This window comes from Orycteropus afer, unplaced genomic scaffold, assembly GCF_000298275.1.
Source record: "Orycteropus afer afer isolate SDZICR_OR568_19922 unplaced genomic scaffold, OryAfe1.0 scaffold00085, whole genome shotgun sequence".
Classification (NCBI taxonomy): domain Eukaryota; kingdom Metazoa; phylum Chordata; class Mammalia; order Tubulidentata; family Orycteropodidae; genus Orycteropus; species Orycteropus afer.
In genome coordinates, this window is record NW_006921672.1 from 10495811 (window position 1) to 10511516 (window position 15706).

The 15706-nt window shown below is 52.3% G+C and overlaps 1 protein-coding gene across 1 annotated transcript in view; it reads right to left on the bottom strand.

Moving 5' to 3' along the window:
- Window positions 1-15303, bottom strand: part of ACLY (ATP citrate lyase) — a 39113-nt gene extending 23810 nt beyond the window's left edge. The window contains exons 1-11 of the mRNA XM_042781117.1: window positions 15242-15303; window positions 14533-14702; window positions 10306-10487; window positions 9047-9169; window positions 6566-6628; window positions 5888-6078; window positions 5351-5430; window positions 4042-4172; window positions 3150-3268; window positions 1898-2034; window positions 1126-1187 (exon numbers count right to left, since the gene is read on the bottom strand). Coding sequence (XP_042637051.1) covers window positions 1126-1187; window positions 1898-2034; window positions 3150-3268; window positions 4042-4172; window positions 5351-5430; window positions 5888-6078; window positions 6566-6628; window positions 9047-9169; window positions 10306-10487; window positions 14533-14702; window positions 15242-15303 — 1320 coding nt within the window. The remainder of the gene's footprint in view (window positions 1-1125; window positions 1188-1897; window positions 2035-3149; window positions 3269-4041; window positions 4173-5350; window positions 5431-5887; window positions 6079-6565; window positions 6629-9046; window positions 9170-10305; window positions 10488-14532; window positions 14703-15241) is intronic.
- Window positions 15304-15706: the final 403 nt, after the last annotated feature.

The following is a 15706-nucleotide window of genomic DNA, read 5'->3' on the forward strand; positions in this document are numbered from 1 at the left end:
TTATTCCTGTTACCTTACTGCAATCGGAGAGGGGAACTGTGTAGGGTCCTACACAGGGACCGGCAGCAATATCAGAATACAGTTTTCTTAAGTGTCAATGTCCAGCGAAAGCATCAAGTGATGTAGAGGAACAGCCCCTGCAATGGATACCAGCTCCAGAAAATGAGAGCGTGGAAAGGCATGGAGCAGTTTTGTCTCTCCGGGTGGAGGGCTGGTTTGCTGAGGTTTGTCAGCCAGGCAGTCCTCCTGAGGCTCCACACAGATCCTGTTCCAGACCTACCCGCCCTTATCAACAGCACTGCCTCTGACTACAAGGTTGCTAACAAGTTAAAACAAAGCCACAGTGATTCACTTGTTTCCAATTTGTCTGTTGAATCAGGAATTTATGGAGAAATTACAGAGACCCTGTTTTAGGCTGGACTGATGAGGCCCAATCCCCTTTTCTTGAGAGCAGAGTTTCGAGGCTGACACTTACCTATGATACTTGAAACATATGGAGCTACCACACTCTGGTGCACTCTCAAGCACTGGTGCCTCCCCGAGCCTCTGACAGTTTGGAAAATAAACAGCCTCCTGAAGAGGCTACCACGAAGGGAGGGCTCTTGAGACATGCTCGCTCTGCTACCCTTGCCAACTGACAGTCCTGTTTTCTATAAGCCATGTGCCACACCTGTGATCCACGCTGACGACACCCTGCCTGGATGAGCAGGGACCCCAGAGCATCAAAACACTCTCCTCATCCCACCTTTTGGAGAAGGAACTGACAGTTGAGAGAGGACAAAGACTGGGAATTGCAGAGAACCACGGAGTCTTAGAACAAGGTGTTAAAAGAGAGGACCAAAAGAGCCAATTCTCCAAGAACTGGTCTTGAAAAGGAAGACAGCAGAAATTCGCCCACCCATGCCTCCAGTGGGAGAGTCACAGTCCAGTGAGTTTCAGCTGCTTGTCCAGACACACACAGCTTCAGATCCCAATCTCCTGTCCCAGTGTCTTCCACACTTCCTGATAGGGGACCCTGGGCCTTCCTGGACCGGGAACTCATGGGGATTTGCTCATCTTAAGCATTACTAATAAGATTCCCTTCCCCACTTCCCCTGAAACCGCATCATCCACTGTGGCTATTACCTTGAACGTGGCAGCAACATTGGTGAAGTTTGCGATGCTGCCTCCAATGATGAGGATCTTACCTGAGTTTGGAATAAAAGACATGTAAATAAAGCGTCAGGAAGGTAGCTCTATGCATCTCATCAGAAATCCAACTGAAGGAGTTGGTTTACTCTCCCCTACATAAGGGTACCCCGCCCCAGCTCTTCAGAGGTTTCAATACAGAGGCAGGGGGTAAGCAGGATGGTCTTTCCTGAGGCTCATTCAGCCTTATCCACTCAACTCTCTATTACCTATGTCACTGAGTAGGCAGTGAATCCAAATCCTCAAACCTTTCCATCATTCCTAGTTGTATCCAGAATTCCAGCTGGGTTTCTGGATAACTCTGGTTGGATTCTCTAGCTGTCACGAGGGAATAGGAATTGGTGTGTGATCCCAAAACACTGGACAGGTGGCAAAGGGAGGCTGCGGATCACACAGCCCAGGTAATAAACATGTATGTAAGTGGGTTACTGAGAACTGAGCTTCTGTGATCAGAGGGAGCGCTCACCGCCGCCTCCTCCACCCTGCACTATGCACACATCTTCCCCTTGCCCTTTCATCTCCCTTGCCCTTTCAGAGTCCCCATCTTCAGAGAGATGCTGTCATTGCCCCTTGTGCAGTCAATGAAGCCGAGCTCCAGCAGTTAAGTGACTAGCCCAAGGCTGCAAAGGACCAGGACCACAACCTCAGTGGCTCCCAGTACAAAGCTCTTCCCACTGCACTATGCTGGGGAGTGGTGTGTGTGTCTCACCATCTGGGTGCTTCTCACGGGTCATGAGCGACAGGATCGTCTTGGCATAGTCGTAGGTCTGCTGCTCGCTGGGGGCACCCGAGTACTCCCCATAGTTCGCCAACTCGTTGACACCCCCCAGATCACAGATGGTGTCACTGCCAGGGAGACACCAAAGTCAGTGCTGGCTCTGACTCTTGGGACAGAGAGTGGCAGCCTGGTGCCTGGAAGACTTGAAGATTCCCTGAAGCACTGAAGTCAGCCTGTGGCACTGGCCTCACAGAGCTCTGACTCTCAACTCCTGCAAGTCACACTTGGAAGGCTAAGCTGCTCCATCAGACTCCTTTGGACAGTGCACCATCTATGCCACCACAGGGCCCCAAACCAGGCAAAGAAAACCAAAGCAGTTGCTGTCAATTCAAGTCTGCCTCATGGTGACCCTATGTGTGCAGAGCACAACTGAGCTCCACAGGGATTTCAAGGCTGTGACCTCCCAGAAGCAGACTGCCAGGCCTTTCTTCCAAGGCCCCTCTGGGCAAGTTTAAACCACCACCTTTCAGTCAGTGGTCAGGTGCTTAACTGTTTGCACCACCATGGGGCTCTGGACCAGACCACGGCAGGTAAAGTGCCCAGTGAACACCCCCTCAACACAAAGACAAGAAAAACGGCACAGTCCAGAAGTCCCTGACAGGGCACCCAACAAAGCAGTAAAACTGCAGTTCAGCAGGAGGGAAGAGCTCACCCTACCCTGGAAGGAAATGTGGTGGATTATGTCTAGAAAGGATTCATCATCTACTGTGCTTTAAGTAAAATAAAAATGCTAACTATTACAAAGTGTGCAGAGTATGACCTCATTATTTCTATAATGAGAAAATATATTAATCACAGACATCGAAACATCTAGAAGGATGTGCATGTTCACCATGGTGACCTGGTTGGGGGAAGGGGTGGGGAAAGGGCCAGGGAACTTCCATTTTGTAGTTCATTTCCCCTATTTGTTGTATCTTCGCTTTGAGCATGCATCACTAATTCTGAGAACTGCAGAAATCAGAAACATTGCAGAAGCTAGTGGGTGCAGGGCAGGCCCTCAGCAGAGCTCCTCTGCTGAGATGCCACTGCTCTCATCTGCCTCACTACTTCCTGCTCCTCTCCAAGATAAGACCCCAGAGATGAAGCCACTCGGTCCAGGCTACACAGACAATGAGTGGGTCCCAGCACATGTGGACCCTGGGTAGACCTGGTTGGCGTCCCATCAGCAGCCCCCTCCAGTCACCTGTACACAACAGAAGCACCACCTCCGGCCACCATGGTCCAGATCCTTCCCTTGGGGTTCAGCAAGGTCAGCTTCAAGCTCGCCCCACTTTTGGCATCCAGATCTGCAATGTAGGCTTCCTAGGGATGAGACAGTGACAGATGGGCCCCTGGTTGGCCCCCTTTACAGATCCCAGGGCCCCACCCCTTTCCCTGGAGGCACACAAAGAGGCCACTCCATCCCCTTAAGGGAGAAGGCGAGCAAGGACTGTGCAGGGCCCACATGCCAGAGGCGAAACATGATAGTGTCTTCAAGTACCACAACCACCTACAGCCAGTCATGTCTGGGGACAAACTTTCCCACTCCTTTCCCTCCTTCCCTCTTCCCATGGCCTCACTATGTCACTTCTTTGCTTCTACCCTGTCCCCCTTTCCCCTCCCCCCAGCCCATGGGGGGTATCCCCTCCTCACTTCTCTTCCCCTCCCTGGGCTCTACCCTTCCTGCCCAGCCTCCTCCCTTGGCCTGGGTGGCTTCACAGAAGGCCTGGTCCTGCTGTGAGGACTCCTCAGAGGAAGAGGTGGGAAGGACCAATTAAAATTCTCAGCGAGTGGCCAGAGAGCCACCTTCCCGACAGGATTAGGGGAACCGATGGAATCATCGAGAAGCAACAAATCAAGCTGAGAGCCTAGGGAGGTTGATTGAACACTGAGTCTAAAAGGGTTTCTGGCCAGGATTCAGAGGCTCAGTGGACTTCCACCCCCACCCCACTGGGGTTTTAAGAAAATTAAATGGTTCTTGTCCTTCCTTTCTCTGCCAAATATACAGCCCACAGGGGGTGCCAAACACTCATCAGTGATTACTCACCCTCCCCCAGGCCCCCCTCACTCCCAACTCCTCCCCTAACCAGCCCTACCTCTGGATAAGCCTCCCGCCCAAAGGGGGGAGGGAACTCAATGTCGCCCCATTTCACTTTGCAGATGTAGTCAGCCGTGGCGTCCACCTTGGCAGCCAAGTCAAGGATGTAGACACCATCTTTGGTTACAACTGGAAGAAAAGCAGAGGCAATCAGACATAGGCTCCAGACAGAGGTGGGACCATCAACACCCAAGCTCCCTTCACCAGACTTCCCACCAAATACTATTCCCATGGGATCCTGTGCAGGCCTCGTGACTCCCTGAGCTCTAGGAAAAACAAGAATGGCCCTTATGGAATAGCTTTCCCACTACTGAAGGAAAAAAAAGATTCTGCATGACGGTTCCCCCTCCCCAATCTACAGGCGATGTGACTGTGACTGGGAGGTCTGTATTGGGTGCTATGGCCATGTTGAAACATCTTTATAAAACGCTCCTTTATAAAGCACATTCCTTGTTTTAAATATCTGACCATTCACCCATCCATGGCCTTGCCATTAAAAAAAAAAAAAGCACTTTCAGTACTGCCAGAAGCCCCCTAGGTGTGTGCATCTGGGTTTTTTGGGGCCCAGCTGGGGAAGCTTCAATGTCAGGTGGAGTGGGATGCATGGGACACACTGGGCCCCAAGCCAGCAGCATTCATTGACTGCGCCTCACTGGGCATTCATTTTCTTTTTTCCCCAGGGCCATTTAGCTAATTAAGTTAGCACAGAGCCATCTGGTCCATTGGGGGGGGGGGGTGCTACATCCTCAGCTGGAAACCTATTTGATTTCTCAGCTCTCTGGACTTTGCCCTGAGAAGTCCTGGCCAGTGTCAGCCGACACCACATTCCCCACACACACACACCAGGGCTTGAGCAGCCTTGGACTAAGCTTTTCTTAGGATGGACCAGCATCTCCAGCACTCACAGTGTGCCTGGAGCATGAGACCCTCCCAGGGTACTGAGAGCAAAGAAGGGTCTGAACGGGCACACCAACACAGAGGCAGCCCAACTCCCCAACCCAGTAGGATAGCCTAAACCACTGGCAGGAGCAGCAAGGGAGTACACAGACAGGTCAAAACCAGAATTTCCTAATGAGAGCAATTCAAGACCAAAGAAAAATGTTGTGTTTAAAAAGAGAAATAATTGTTGTCTTCTGAGAGCTCAGAAATAGAAGCCTGCAGGACATGAGCAGATCCCTCCATATACACCACTGTCTGACCAGTGTGGAGCCCAGGGGTCCAGTTCTCAGGTCAAGGCCCGGGGTACCACCGCTACTACTGGTTACAACTGACCCTTGTCCCATCCCCTTTCCAACAGAGCCAGTTACCAAGGGGGTTGATCTCGAGGTAGGTGAAGTACAGGTCCTCATAGAAATTGAAGAGGCCAGAGATGAAGCTGGCCAGAACTCTGGAAGGGGGAGAAAGGGAGGGAGCACACAGTCAATCCATCAGGGAGCAGCTCAGTAGCACAGTGCCTCCCCCCCCCCCCCACAGCCATCTCTCACTGTCACTGACAGCTCCACTTGCCCCCCTGCCCCATCTGCCCCTCATGTCTCCCTTTCTGCTGCAAACCCTGCTACCCGGCTGTTCTTCAGCCACTGAGGCGGAAAGGAGCTGTCAAGCAGAGCTGGCACCAGACAGACTGGGGCAGGAGGTGAAGGAGGCTGAGGCGTATTTCAGTCTGATTCAGAGCCAGCCTCCTTTCTGCCCCAGGGACAGGGAGGAGTTGTGCCTGCTGTCTGCTGCCCCTCCCACCCAGATGACCAGACAGGGCAGACCACTCCACTTCCTCTGGTCCATGCCCAATGCCTTGTTCGCCTTCCCCATTCCCTGGTGCCATCTCCCTACTGTCCCTCTCACTCAACTCTTTCTTGTCCTCAGGGGCGTGCACCAACAGGCGCTTCTTGATGTCCTCAGGATTCAGCTTCTCATCCACGCCAACATGGAGTTTCTGGGCTTTGGTGTCCACATCGCCCACATCCACACCCCCCTCGTGGTGGAACAGGACATAGTCCCCATCTCGGGTGGCACAGATGCAGACGTAGAACTCCTCAGCCTTGGAGGTGAAGGCAGCATTGAGTGGGTGAAGGGCACTGAACTGGGGGAGATGAGGCCACCTCACACCAGCCCAGGAGCCCACCCACTGTGGTCTCATCTCTAAAACCCAGTAGAAAACATTCACCCAGGGGAGACTCGTTCAACATCTTCCCCTTGGGGACAAGGAGGAGAAGAGCAACCACTATTCATGGGCTGATGGTCCAGACTATGATCTGACCCTGGGGGAAGGGTCCTGACTTCAAGTCTTTCTCATCCTGGCACTGGGAAGTCCCCTCTGTTACCAGCTCTAATTCCTCCCTGCTGCAAACTAAGCCTTTTCCTTCATTCATCTCTGGACTCCCTGCTCCATAGCACCATTAGACCATCAGCACAGCTTCAGAGACCTGAGTCCCTTTGACTGGAATTTTTTCTTTCATCGTTTTAGGGTCAACAGATACAAAGCTCCAGGCAGGAAAAGACCAAGCTTGGAGCTGCCACACACATACCTGACTGTGGGGGACGAAGGGCTCGATCAGAAAGTTCTTGAGGAAGCCTCTGGCCTTGCCGACCTATGGAGATATTGAGGGAGATGAGGCTGAGAGACAGGACATCTTACAGCCCAGGGCAGAAGGAGAGGACATTCTGTGTCCCTCCACCTGCCGTGCCCTTCCATCACAGGCAGGGCCCAAGCACTACCACCAGAACACCAGCCAAGAGAGATTTTTCCAGAAAGCAAGGCACTGGGGTCAAGGACCCCTAAGCTCACAAAGTCCTCATGGGGTATCCTCTTCCATCCCCTTGCCTTTGAGCCAGCCACACTCTGACACTTACTGACCTTGCACATTTTTTTCCACCTCCTTTGGGAGGAGCTCTATGAGCTGTAATGTCGCCCCCCCCCCCATAAGCACAGAGATCAGGAGTTGTCCCTTTCCTGCCAGTGCACAGATTAAAAGAGCTCAGACAGGCCAAGGCCACCCAAAGCTCAGACAGGGAGACAGGACTAAGACCTTGGGGGGGGAAGCGACCACTGTGCCTTGTCTGTCCTGCAGCGGGCACGGTGACGCAGCCTGAGGCGAGGAGAGGCAGAACTTGATGAGGAAAACATTCTTACTCAGGCTTTCCTGGCTGAGGACAACAGGCCTGCCGAGCTAATCAGTTTGAGTGGGTCCCTGACGGCAGCTGAGATGCAACAGCCCCCATCCTCATCTGCCCCGGACCCCCCGCCCAGCCCAGGCGTCACTGCTGAGTCAGAGACCAGACAGTGATCCATCAGACGTAATGAGCCACCCCTGCCAGCTTAACACTGCGGATAGTTCAGACGTCCCAACATCCCCTCCCAACAGCCTGCTGTGGGGGAAGCGAGGAGGATGACCTCCCTGGGGACACTGCTCAGCCTCATAACCCACCTGTCCTCTCCTCAAACGCTTGGTGGGAGCTTGAAGGTTGGCTGGGAGCTTCTGCCCCCAGACTCATGGGCAACTTCAAGCACCCTTCTTTACCCAGGAGGGCTCAGAAACAAGGCAATTAACTTTAGGGGCCTGCTATGGATTGAACTGTGTCCCCACTAAAATATATGTTGAAATCCTAACCGCTATACCTTTGCGTAGGTATCCTTGGATGGTATAAATGGTTAAGGACTCAACTACAAGGAGAAAGGTTGGTGGATCAAACCCAAACACAGGCATCTTGGAAGACAGATCTGGCAATATGCTTCTGAAAGGTCACAGCCTTGAAAACCCTATGAAGGGTTCTACTTTGCACACATGCGGTCGCCATGAATTGTAATGAACTTGACAATAACAACAACATATGTCTGGGTACATTCCAATCTAACATAATGTAATCACTGTCCACACATAATCTAGTTAATGTAATGTCATCAGTCAGGTGAGGTCATAGGGGTGTAGAGTGGATCTGAAATCTAATCACTTCTGGGTTACAGCAAGAACAAGTAGGCACAAATTGGGGAAGATGGATACCATATGAGGACCAAGAAACCAAGGAACACCAGGGCTATCGTCAAGAAAGGAAAGAACGCAGCTGAGAACCTAATGGACCTGAGTCCAGAACTCTGAGAAAATAAATTTTTGTTTTTTAATGCCACTTACTTTTGGTATTGATGTTACAGCAGCCTTAGGAAACTAAAGCTGCTTTGGGGAAGCCCAGTAGGGAGAAAGATATCCCCATTGCCACCTTCATTCCTCTTTCTAAGCAGCCAGGGGGGAGAGCAGCACCAGTCCCTTCAGAGCCAGGAGTGAATGGCATGTCCTACCCAAGCTAAGCCAAGCCCCAGCCACCACACCCTGCCCCCAGTTCTGCAGCACATTTTGGGGGAAAGAGAAGGAGAAGAAATGCAATTTTATTTCCGAGCAGCTCTCAGCCTTCTTAAACCATATTTCATTTTAGCTCTCTCATTTACATAGTTGAAATTAATCACCGAGCTGGGAGAAGCCAAGAGATTTACTCTTCAGTCTTACCAACTGCCTCACCCCAGGTTTTTGGTTCAATAACGTCCCTTTGCCTAATTGATGCCATATCTCCTTTCTTCATCTATTTCTTTTCTTTTCTTTTAACCCACTCTCTTAAGTATACTTATCATCACAAGCTATGACAACCCTTTTTGGAAACTGAAAATAAAGGAGCTCCTGGAATGACCAGAAAGGGCTCAGAGTCAAATCTACACAATTGGTAAATAAGCAGACCACTTCGACCTGGCTCTCCAATTGTACTGGGGTTACTTTTGCAGCACATCTTGCCCAAGTGGATAACAAAGGGAGTTTGGATTCCCTATGTGGCAGCTGGGAATGAGCACAAGACTGGCCCTGCTGCCCAAGGCCGTTTGGGTGGGTCTTCAAAGGACTTCTGCCCTTCCCAGGCTGAAACTCGTCTGCTTTGTGGGGCTGATATACAGGGTTGCTGATCTGTGAGTGACCAATTTGCTTTTGTTACTATGGCAACGTCAACTCCAACCCTCTACCCCGACTCACCATGGCCTCCTGTCCCAGCCGTGGCTTCAGCCAGGTCTTGACCCCATCCAGAGTAAGATTGATCCCAATCAGGCCCAGTTTTCCACGCCGTTTGATCAGCTGGTCTGGCTTGACCACCAAGCTCTGGAAGAAGGGTTTGTGTTTATGCAGGGAAGGAAAGGACAAAGTAAAAGTGGTAGTTTAGGTACCCAAAGCACACAGGACAGCCTGGTGGTTTCCAATCCACCCTGTTTCCAAACCCAAACCCTATCCTTCAGGAGTGGCTCTCTCAACTTCCCTCATCTATCCTAGCCCAAGTCTCTTTTGACTCCTCATGATCTAGAGCCATCCATATCTATGACGGAGCCTGGCAGAGCAGGTGCTCCGTGAATACCTGCTCAGTAAGGAAGTTGACTCCCTAACTTTCCCTATGTGGTGTACCAGTTTCTTCATTAAACTATAAACTCCTCAGAATATGGGCTCATGCCTATGCTCCAAAAAGGCAGAACAGAGAGACAAAGCCCAGGGATTACAAAGGATCTTGGAGACCATCTGGTCAACCCCACTCTGTGCTTGAACCCTGCCCAACAAGCAGCCATGGCTCATATACCCCTGGTGCAAGGAGATCCACTACCTTCCCAAGGTAGCTCCATTTGTGCTTGGGCTGCCTCACAGTGGCTGGGAATCTATGTCCCTGAAACCACCACCATTGGTTCTAGTCCTTCTTAATGCCAAAGAAGTCTAATAGCGTCCCAACAATGGCCCTCAAAGGATCTGATGACCGGAGCCTCTATTCTAGGCAGAGCCTGCAGGGGTCAGCCATTCTTCACAAAGTCTCATCCTTGATGAGACTGACACCCCTTGCTGGGCAGGGGATGTTTATACTTTTTATTGACTGTCCATCAGGGGCCGCAGCGCACTACTTCCCTGACATTACTGCTCATCTTTACAGCTCACAGGGTGAGTGTTATCCCCATTTGACAGATGAGGAATCAAATACCAGCAAGGTGAAATGGGGCACCCCAGGCTATGAGGTTAATTAATGGAAAGCTAGGATTTGGACTCTAGCTGGTCCTGTTCCAAGCCTGTGCTCTGCACACCATGCCAGGGTATCTCAACATGCAAGGCCCGGAGCTGAACACACAACCCTGCTCAGTCCACTGCATGATGCCCACTAATGCAGGCAGTATGTCATCATGTAACCCATTCAGACACCTCCAACAAACCAATGCCCCAAACCCGGGCCTGGAAGAAGGGCCCAAGGTAGAGGTAGGGCTCACCTGGCTGAGCAGCCAGGGGTGGTCCTGCAGCAGGCGGGCCCAGTCTGTGTCAGGGGTGACCCGGGCATACTTGAACCGGTTCTGGATAGCCGAGGTGGTGCAGATGTACTTGTAAAGGAGCTCTTTGCCTGTTTGCTCCGATATTGCCTTGGCTGACATGGCTGCAGAGGGACCTGCTCTGCCTGCTGGGGTGAGAAGAGCTGGTCAGACGGAGGCAGGAAAGTGGAAGCACCATTTTCTCCAGCACCACCCACTCCCAGTTGCCCCCTGATGACCAGATCTCAGCTCTTCTCAAGTGGGAGGCAAAGGGCAGCCCCAGCAGGAAGGACGGAAGGGAGAACTCAAACAGCACTTTTACAAGCACAAACGGATCCGGACATGATGGGTGGAGATGGTGGAGAAAAACAAAGGTGGCATTTTCCCTGAGACTCTTGGCCTCAACCTTGCCTCTATTCCCTCTAGGTAAACCAGCTCACTCATGACCACATTAGTCCTGAAGCTGAAGGCAGTTGCTGGCTGAGAGATCAGGAATACTACTGATGTGACCCCAAATTTGAGTGGTGGCTCCACAAAGACACCGACACATACCCTCTGACCTGTGGGGTCCACAGCCAGAACTGCACAATGCTGACCTTACTCCTCCCTACAAGCTCCTTCTCTGCCATACCCTGACTCACCCATACACACACACTGACACACTCCACCAGGCCCAGGGCCAGACCAGCCAAGTTTACTTAATCTCAGGCAAGAGCAAGCCCCCACACCCTGGTGAGATGGTGAGGAGCAAAAAGGGGAAGAATCATCTCAAAGCTCATTTCTCCCAAGACACTAAAGTTCCACCCTGGAATACAGAGAAGACACAGCGCAGGACACTGTGACCTCCAGAACATCCCACCCGCCTGCTGAGTCATCTAGCTGCTAATTTAGAGCAAGATCCAGTAAGCAAAACAGAGGTCTCTCTGGGGACCACCTTGTGCTGATAACTTCTAACTGAGTCAGAGCTGGGGAAGGAGGCAGACCCCATCCTCAATCACATGTATACAAAAACTTGTCTGTATATATATATACTTTACATATATACAGCCCTGTGAAGTGTGTGGAGATTCATACCCCCGCTTCTAAGATGAGGAATAAAAGCTCAAGGAAGATTAGATGATTTTCCCAAGGAGTCCAACAAATAAGCAGATGACCCAAGAGTGGAACCCAAACCTCCTAACTCCTGATACCCAAAGAGAAAACATCGTTTCTCCAAGAACCAGGCCCAAGTCCTTCCTTCACTTCAGAGAAGGATCTCTGATACTTTCTTCACTTCCCTGCTCCACCACGTGGCCCTGACACATCCATTCTTCCCTAAGGTGACCCAGAAGCCAGTTGGGGAGAGTAAGAGGGATAGGGAAGATGAGAGGAGAAACCAAGACATTTATACCAAAAGCTTGGTTGGATCAGGAAAGACCAGAATTGGAGCTATTGACTTTGCTGGGGAGAAAATTTCAAATGTAAATAAAGGCAGGTGGAGATAAGAGGGTGGCTGGTTCACATACAAAGGAAGGTGAGGCTCCATTCCCAGCTCAGGAAGAGCCCATGTTCAAGCGCCCCTTTGCGCCTCCTCCTGCCCAGCTGGCCAGGCAGGGCCTTCAGGTACTAATCCTGACTTGGCGGCTCCCTCAGCCTCCCAGCTCAGCACAATGGGCACATTCAAGGCCCGTTTCTGGCCCAAAGAGCTAGAAAGGGGCTCAGAGGAGCCGTTCCCTTTTCTGGCCTTCCCTGGGATGACTTCTGGTTCCTTTTCAACGATAGTTTCTAAAGGAGACACCCCAACTAACCTCACTGTCCCACAGTCCTCCAGCCCCCACCCACTCTAGTTCCATTTCCCAATCTTCTTGACTCAGACTAGAAAAACTGGTCTTGAAATCAAACGGGTGCACTCCCCCCTTCCAAATAGAGTGCTGCTCAGGGTAGCCAGAGAAGGAGAGGAGAAGGATGGGCCAGTCAATGACTACTCTCAGCAGTGCAAACATTCCAGCCCAGGGGATGGCAAACTCCAAGAGAAAGGAAGCCCCTCAGCTGAGCCTCCCCAGAAGAGAGAAGTCTGACACTCCCGACCTGCCACATCCCAAAACAGTCACAAAGCCTCAGCTTTGGAAAGGCCAACAGAAAGAAAAGGGACCTTCTGCAGCTGGAAAAAAAAAAAAAAAGAAAAAAATCAATTTCCTTGAGCCCCACATTAAATCTCAGATCCAAGAGACCATCTTCACTGAGTTCTTCCAAAGAAGGGGGCTGGGGGAGAAGATATAACAGAGAGATGATACAGGACAGACAAAAAGATTTGCTAGTTTACCAAAACAACAGATTTTTGACCATGGCACTTAGGCTTAGGCCCTCTCCAAACCAATCCAAACTCACTGCCATCAAGTTGATTCTGACTTATAGCAACCCCCAATGGGTTTCCGAGGTGGCAAATCTTTACAGAAGTAAACTGCCCCATCTTCCCTTCGCTGACCCGCTGGTGGGTTTGAACCGCCAACCTTCTAGTTAGCAGTCAAATGCCTTCGGCACCAGGGCACCAGAGCTCCTAGGCTGTCTCTAGGTAGATATAATGAACGTACGTGATGGGATAAAGGGGAAAAAGAGCCCAGCCTCTCTGCATATTCACAAAAGCAGGCTGAGAAAGAACTGGCTCACAAATCCAGAGAGCAGACTGGCTGGAGAGAAATCACAACTTAATCTTTCAGAGGAGTCCTGAAATCTCTCTAAGGACAATGGCTTCAGACTCTTTTGAGCATATGAAGAAAGCTCAGGCCCAGAAAAATGAGCACAAACCTGCTCTTGCATATAATTTCAAGATGTTCCTCCATGACTATGATCATCTGATGGCCCACAGACCACCAGTTAAGAACATCTGCTCTAGTGACAGCAGGACCCAAGTAAGTGTACACCAACCTGGGGTTGGGGGCCTGCCTCCCCAGGAGCTGAACGTGCTGACAAGCCAGTAATAGATGGCTTTAGGGCAGAGCGAAGACAGTGGGGGGTCCACTTTTGATGCCCAGGAGCTGTTACCTGGTATCAGATAAATCTGTAGACTATTTAGAGGAAATGATGCCAAGGAAACATACACACACACACACACACACACACACACACTATCTCTCTCTCTCTCTCTCTCTCTCTAAGGAAAAGAGACCTTAAAAAATGAATGGGGTCTTTTCTGCAGACAGGGTGATTGACCTAGGGCTGAGTTCAGCCACAGCAACCACAGGGAGCAGAAGCAGCCTGCAGGGAAGGCTGAATAAAAGGAATCTGTTGGCCAGGGAGGTACCCCTGGGACACAGTCAGTAGAGAGGACTCACTGGGGATGCTACTCAGGGTCTCTCTCTGGGAGGACCAAAAATTACTCTCTAAGGTTAGAATCTGTAGATTTTTTTTTTCTTTTCCCAGAGGACAGGCAATCCTGAAGTAAGGGTGAGGGGTTGAACTCTGTGAGTGACCTCTATTGCAGCAAGCATACTACCAGAACCAGAGCGGAGACACCAGCCGCTCAGCATCAGAGGCTCTTCCCAATACCGCCCCCTCCCCTCTCCCAGTTGTTTAAGAAGCTCCCTACTGAAACCAAACCCACTGCCACCTAGTGGAATCCAACTCATAGTGACCCTATAGGGCAGAGTAGAACTGCCCCCAAAGGGTTTCCAAGGCAGTAAATCTTTACAGGAGACTGCTTCATCTTTTTCCTAAGGAATGGCTGGTGGGTCAGAACCACCAACATTCTGGTTAGCAGCCAATGGGTGCTTTAATCTCTATGCCACCAGAGCTCCTTAGGAAGCTCTCTAAGAGATGGAAACCATCCCACCGAGCAGCTAGGGTCTACCACCTGTCCCCTACCCAACATTTCAGAAATCCAAGGAGTTTGAGCGGGCTGAAACAACAAATTTAAAGAGTGGGAGGGAGGTGGGCTGGTTGAGACCAGTCTGGGCTGGTCACTCCTCCCTGCCACCCTCTCCAAAACCTCTTCCCAAGCAGAACTCCTTGGTACTATTGCACGTAGTCTTCCAAGGCTGGAGACGGCGGCAGGCGCCGGGAATGGCTTTCTGCCAGGTGTTACTGGAGGGCGGTGGCAGCATCCTCCGACCCCTTGAAGACCTTGCCTGGGCCCGGCTTGGCATCAGCGCCAGAAATGCGGAGGGAGACGGGCACTCTGGCCATCTGCCGCTTAGGGGCTGGGCCCGACGGCACCTACAGCGCGAGGAGGGTCCTTCCTGCGCTGCCGTTCCATTGCCAAGTCCTCGCTGCGAGGCAAGGCCTCGGGTACCCAGTGGCGGTCCGGCCCGCGTGGCTCGCCCGGCCAGCACGCCCGGCTAGCTTCCTCTACTTCAGCGTGTAGAGCAAACGATCCCCCTACTAAACTAAGAGCGAGGGCCTAAGCCTGGCTTGTGAGGGGTCGGAGTGGAGCGAGTCGCCACCGCTTTCTCTACTTCCCGTCCCCAGCATCCGGTGGGGAGGACCCGGATGGGCAAAAGGTGGCTCGATATGCCCCAAGAAGCGTGGCAACTGCCCCCGGGTAGGGAGAGCGGCTCCAGCACCCAAGAAATGCAATTGAGCGGAAGGAAGAGAAGCAAGGACTGCGGCAAGCCCTGTGCAAACTCCCAGGAACGGGAATGTGGGGGAGCGAAAGATGGTCGACCTGCGGCCACAGGCCGGGGTCCAGGGCGATAACCCCCCAAAACTTCCAATCAGGTGCAGGCAGGGCGCGTGAGCACTCAGCCCGCGTCGGGGGAGGCAGTTCCGGCTTTAGGGAGAGAGGCAAGAAGCTCCTGGGCTGGTGTGTATGGGGGGAGTCCCTTTTGAGAAAACAGCAGCTCGCCACTCACCTCTCTCTGAAAGTCTGTGCGCGGCGCTCCCTCCACAGGGCCCAGTCAACCCCACTAATCAGAGCGCTCTAGACTCCGGCAGTCGCCCGGGATCCGGCTTTTGTCCCGGCAGAAGCGCCCTTCTCCCCGCCCCCATCGGCTCACGGAGGGAGCTGTCCCGCAATTGGTCACACGCGTTTCCTAGCCTGAGCACCAGAGCTCCTCCCAATTCGCTGCCCGGCCTGGCCCCGCCCTCGGGGGCGGGCACCAGGATCTGCTGGGACTTGTAGTCCGGCTGACCAGTCCGCCCCGAACTGCGGGCTGCCGCCGTTTCTCCCGAACAGCTGGGCCGGGGCGGGGCCAGGGGCCGGGTCTCGGGTGGGGAGATGGGCCGGGCTCCGCTGGGAGGAGAACGTACTGAGCTGGGGGCCATGGCCTGATCGCTTAGGGGCTGGGCCGGCAGCCACTCTGTTGGCAGTAAGGGGAGGGGTGGGGAGGCGCGACATTGTTGGCCAAAAGGGCTGTAGAGCAGCTTTTGGAACCTGGAGTCCCCTGCCTTT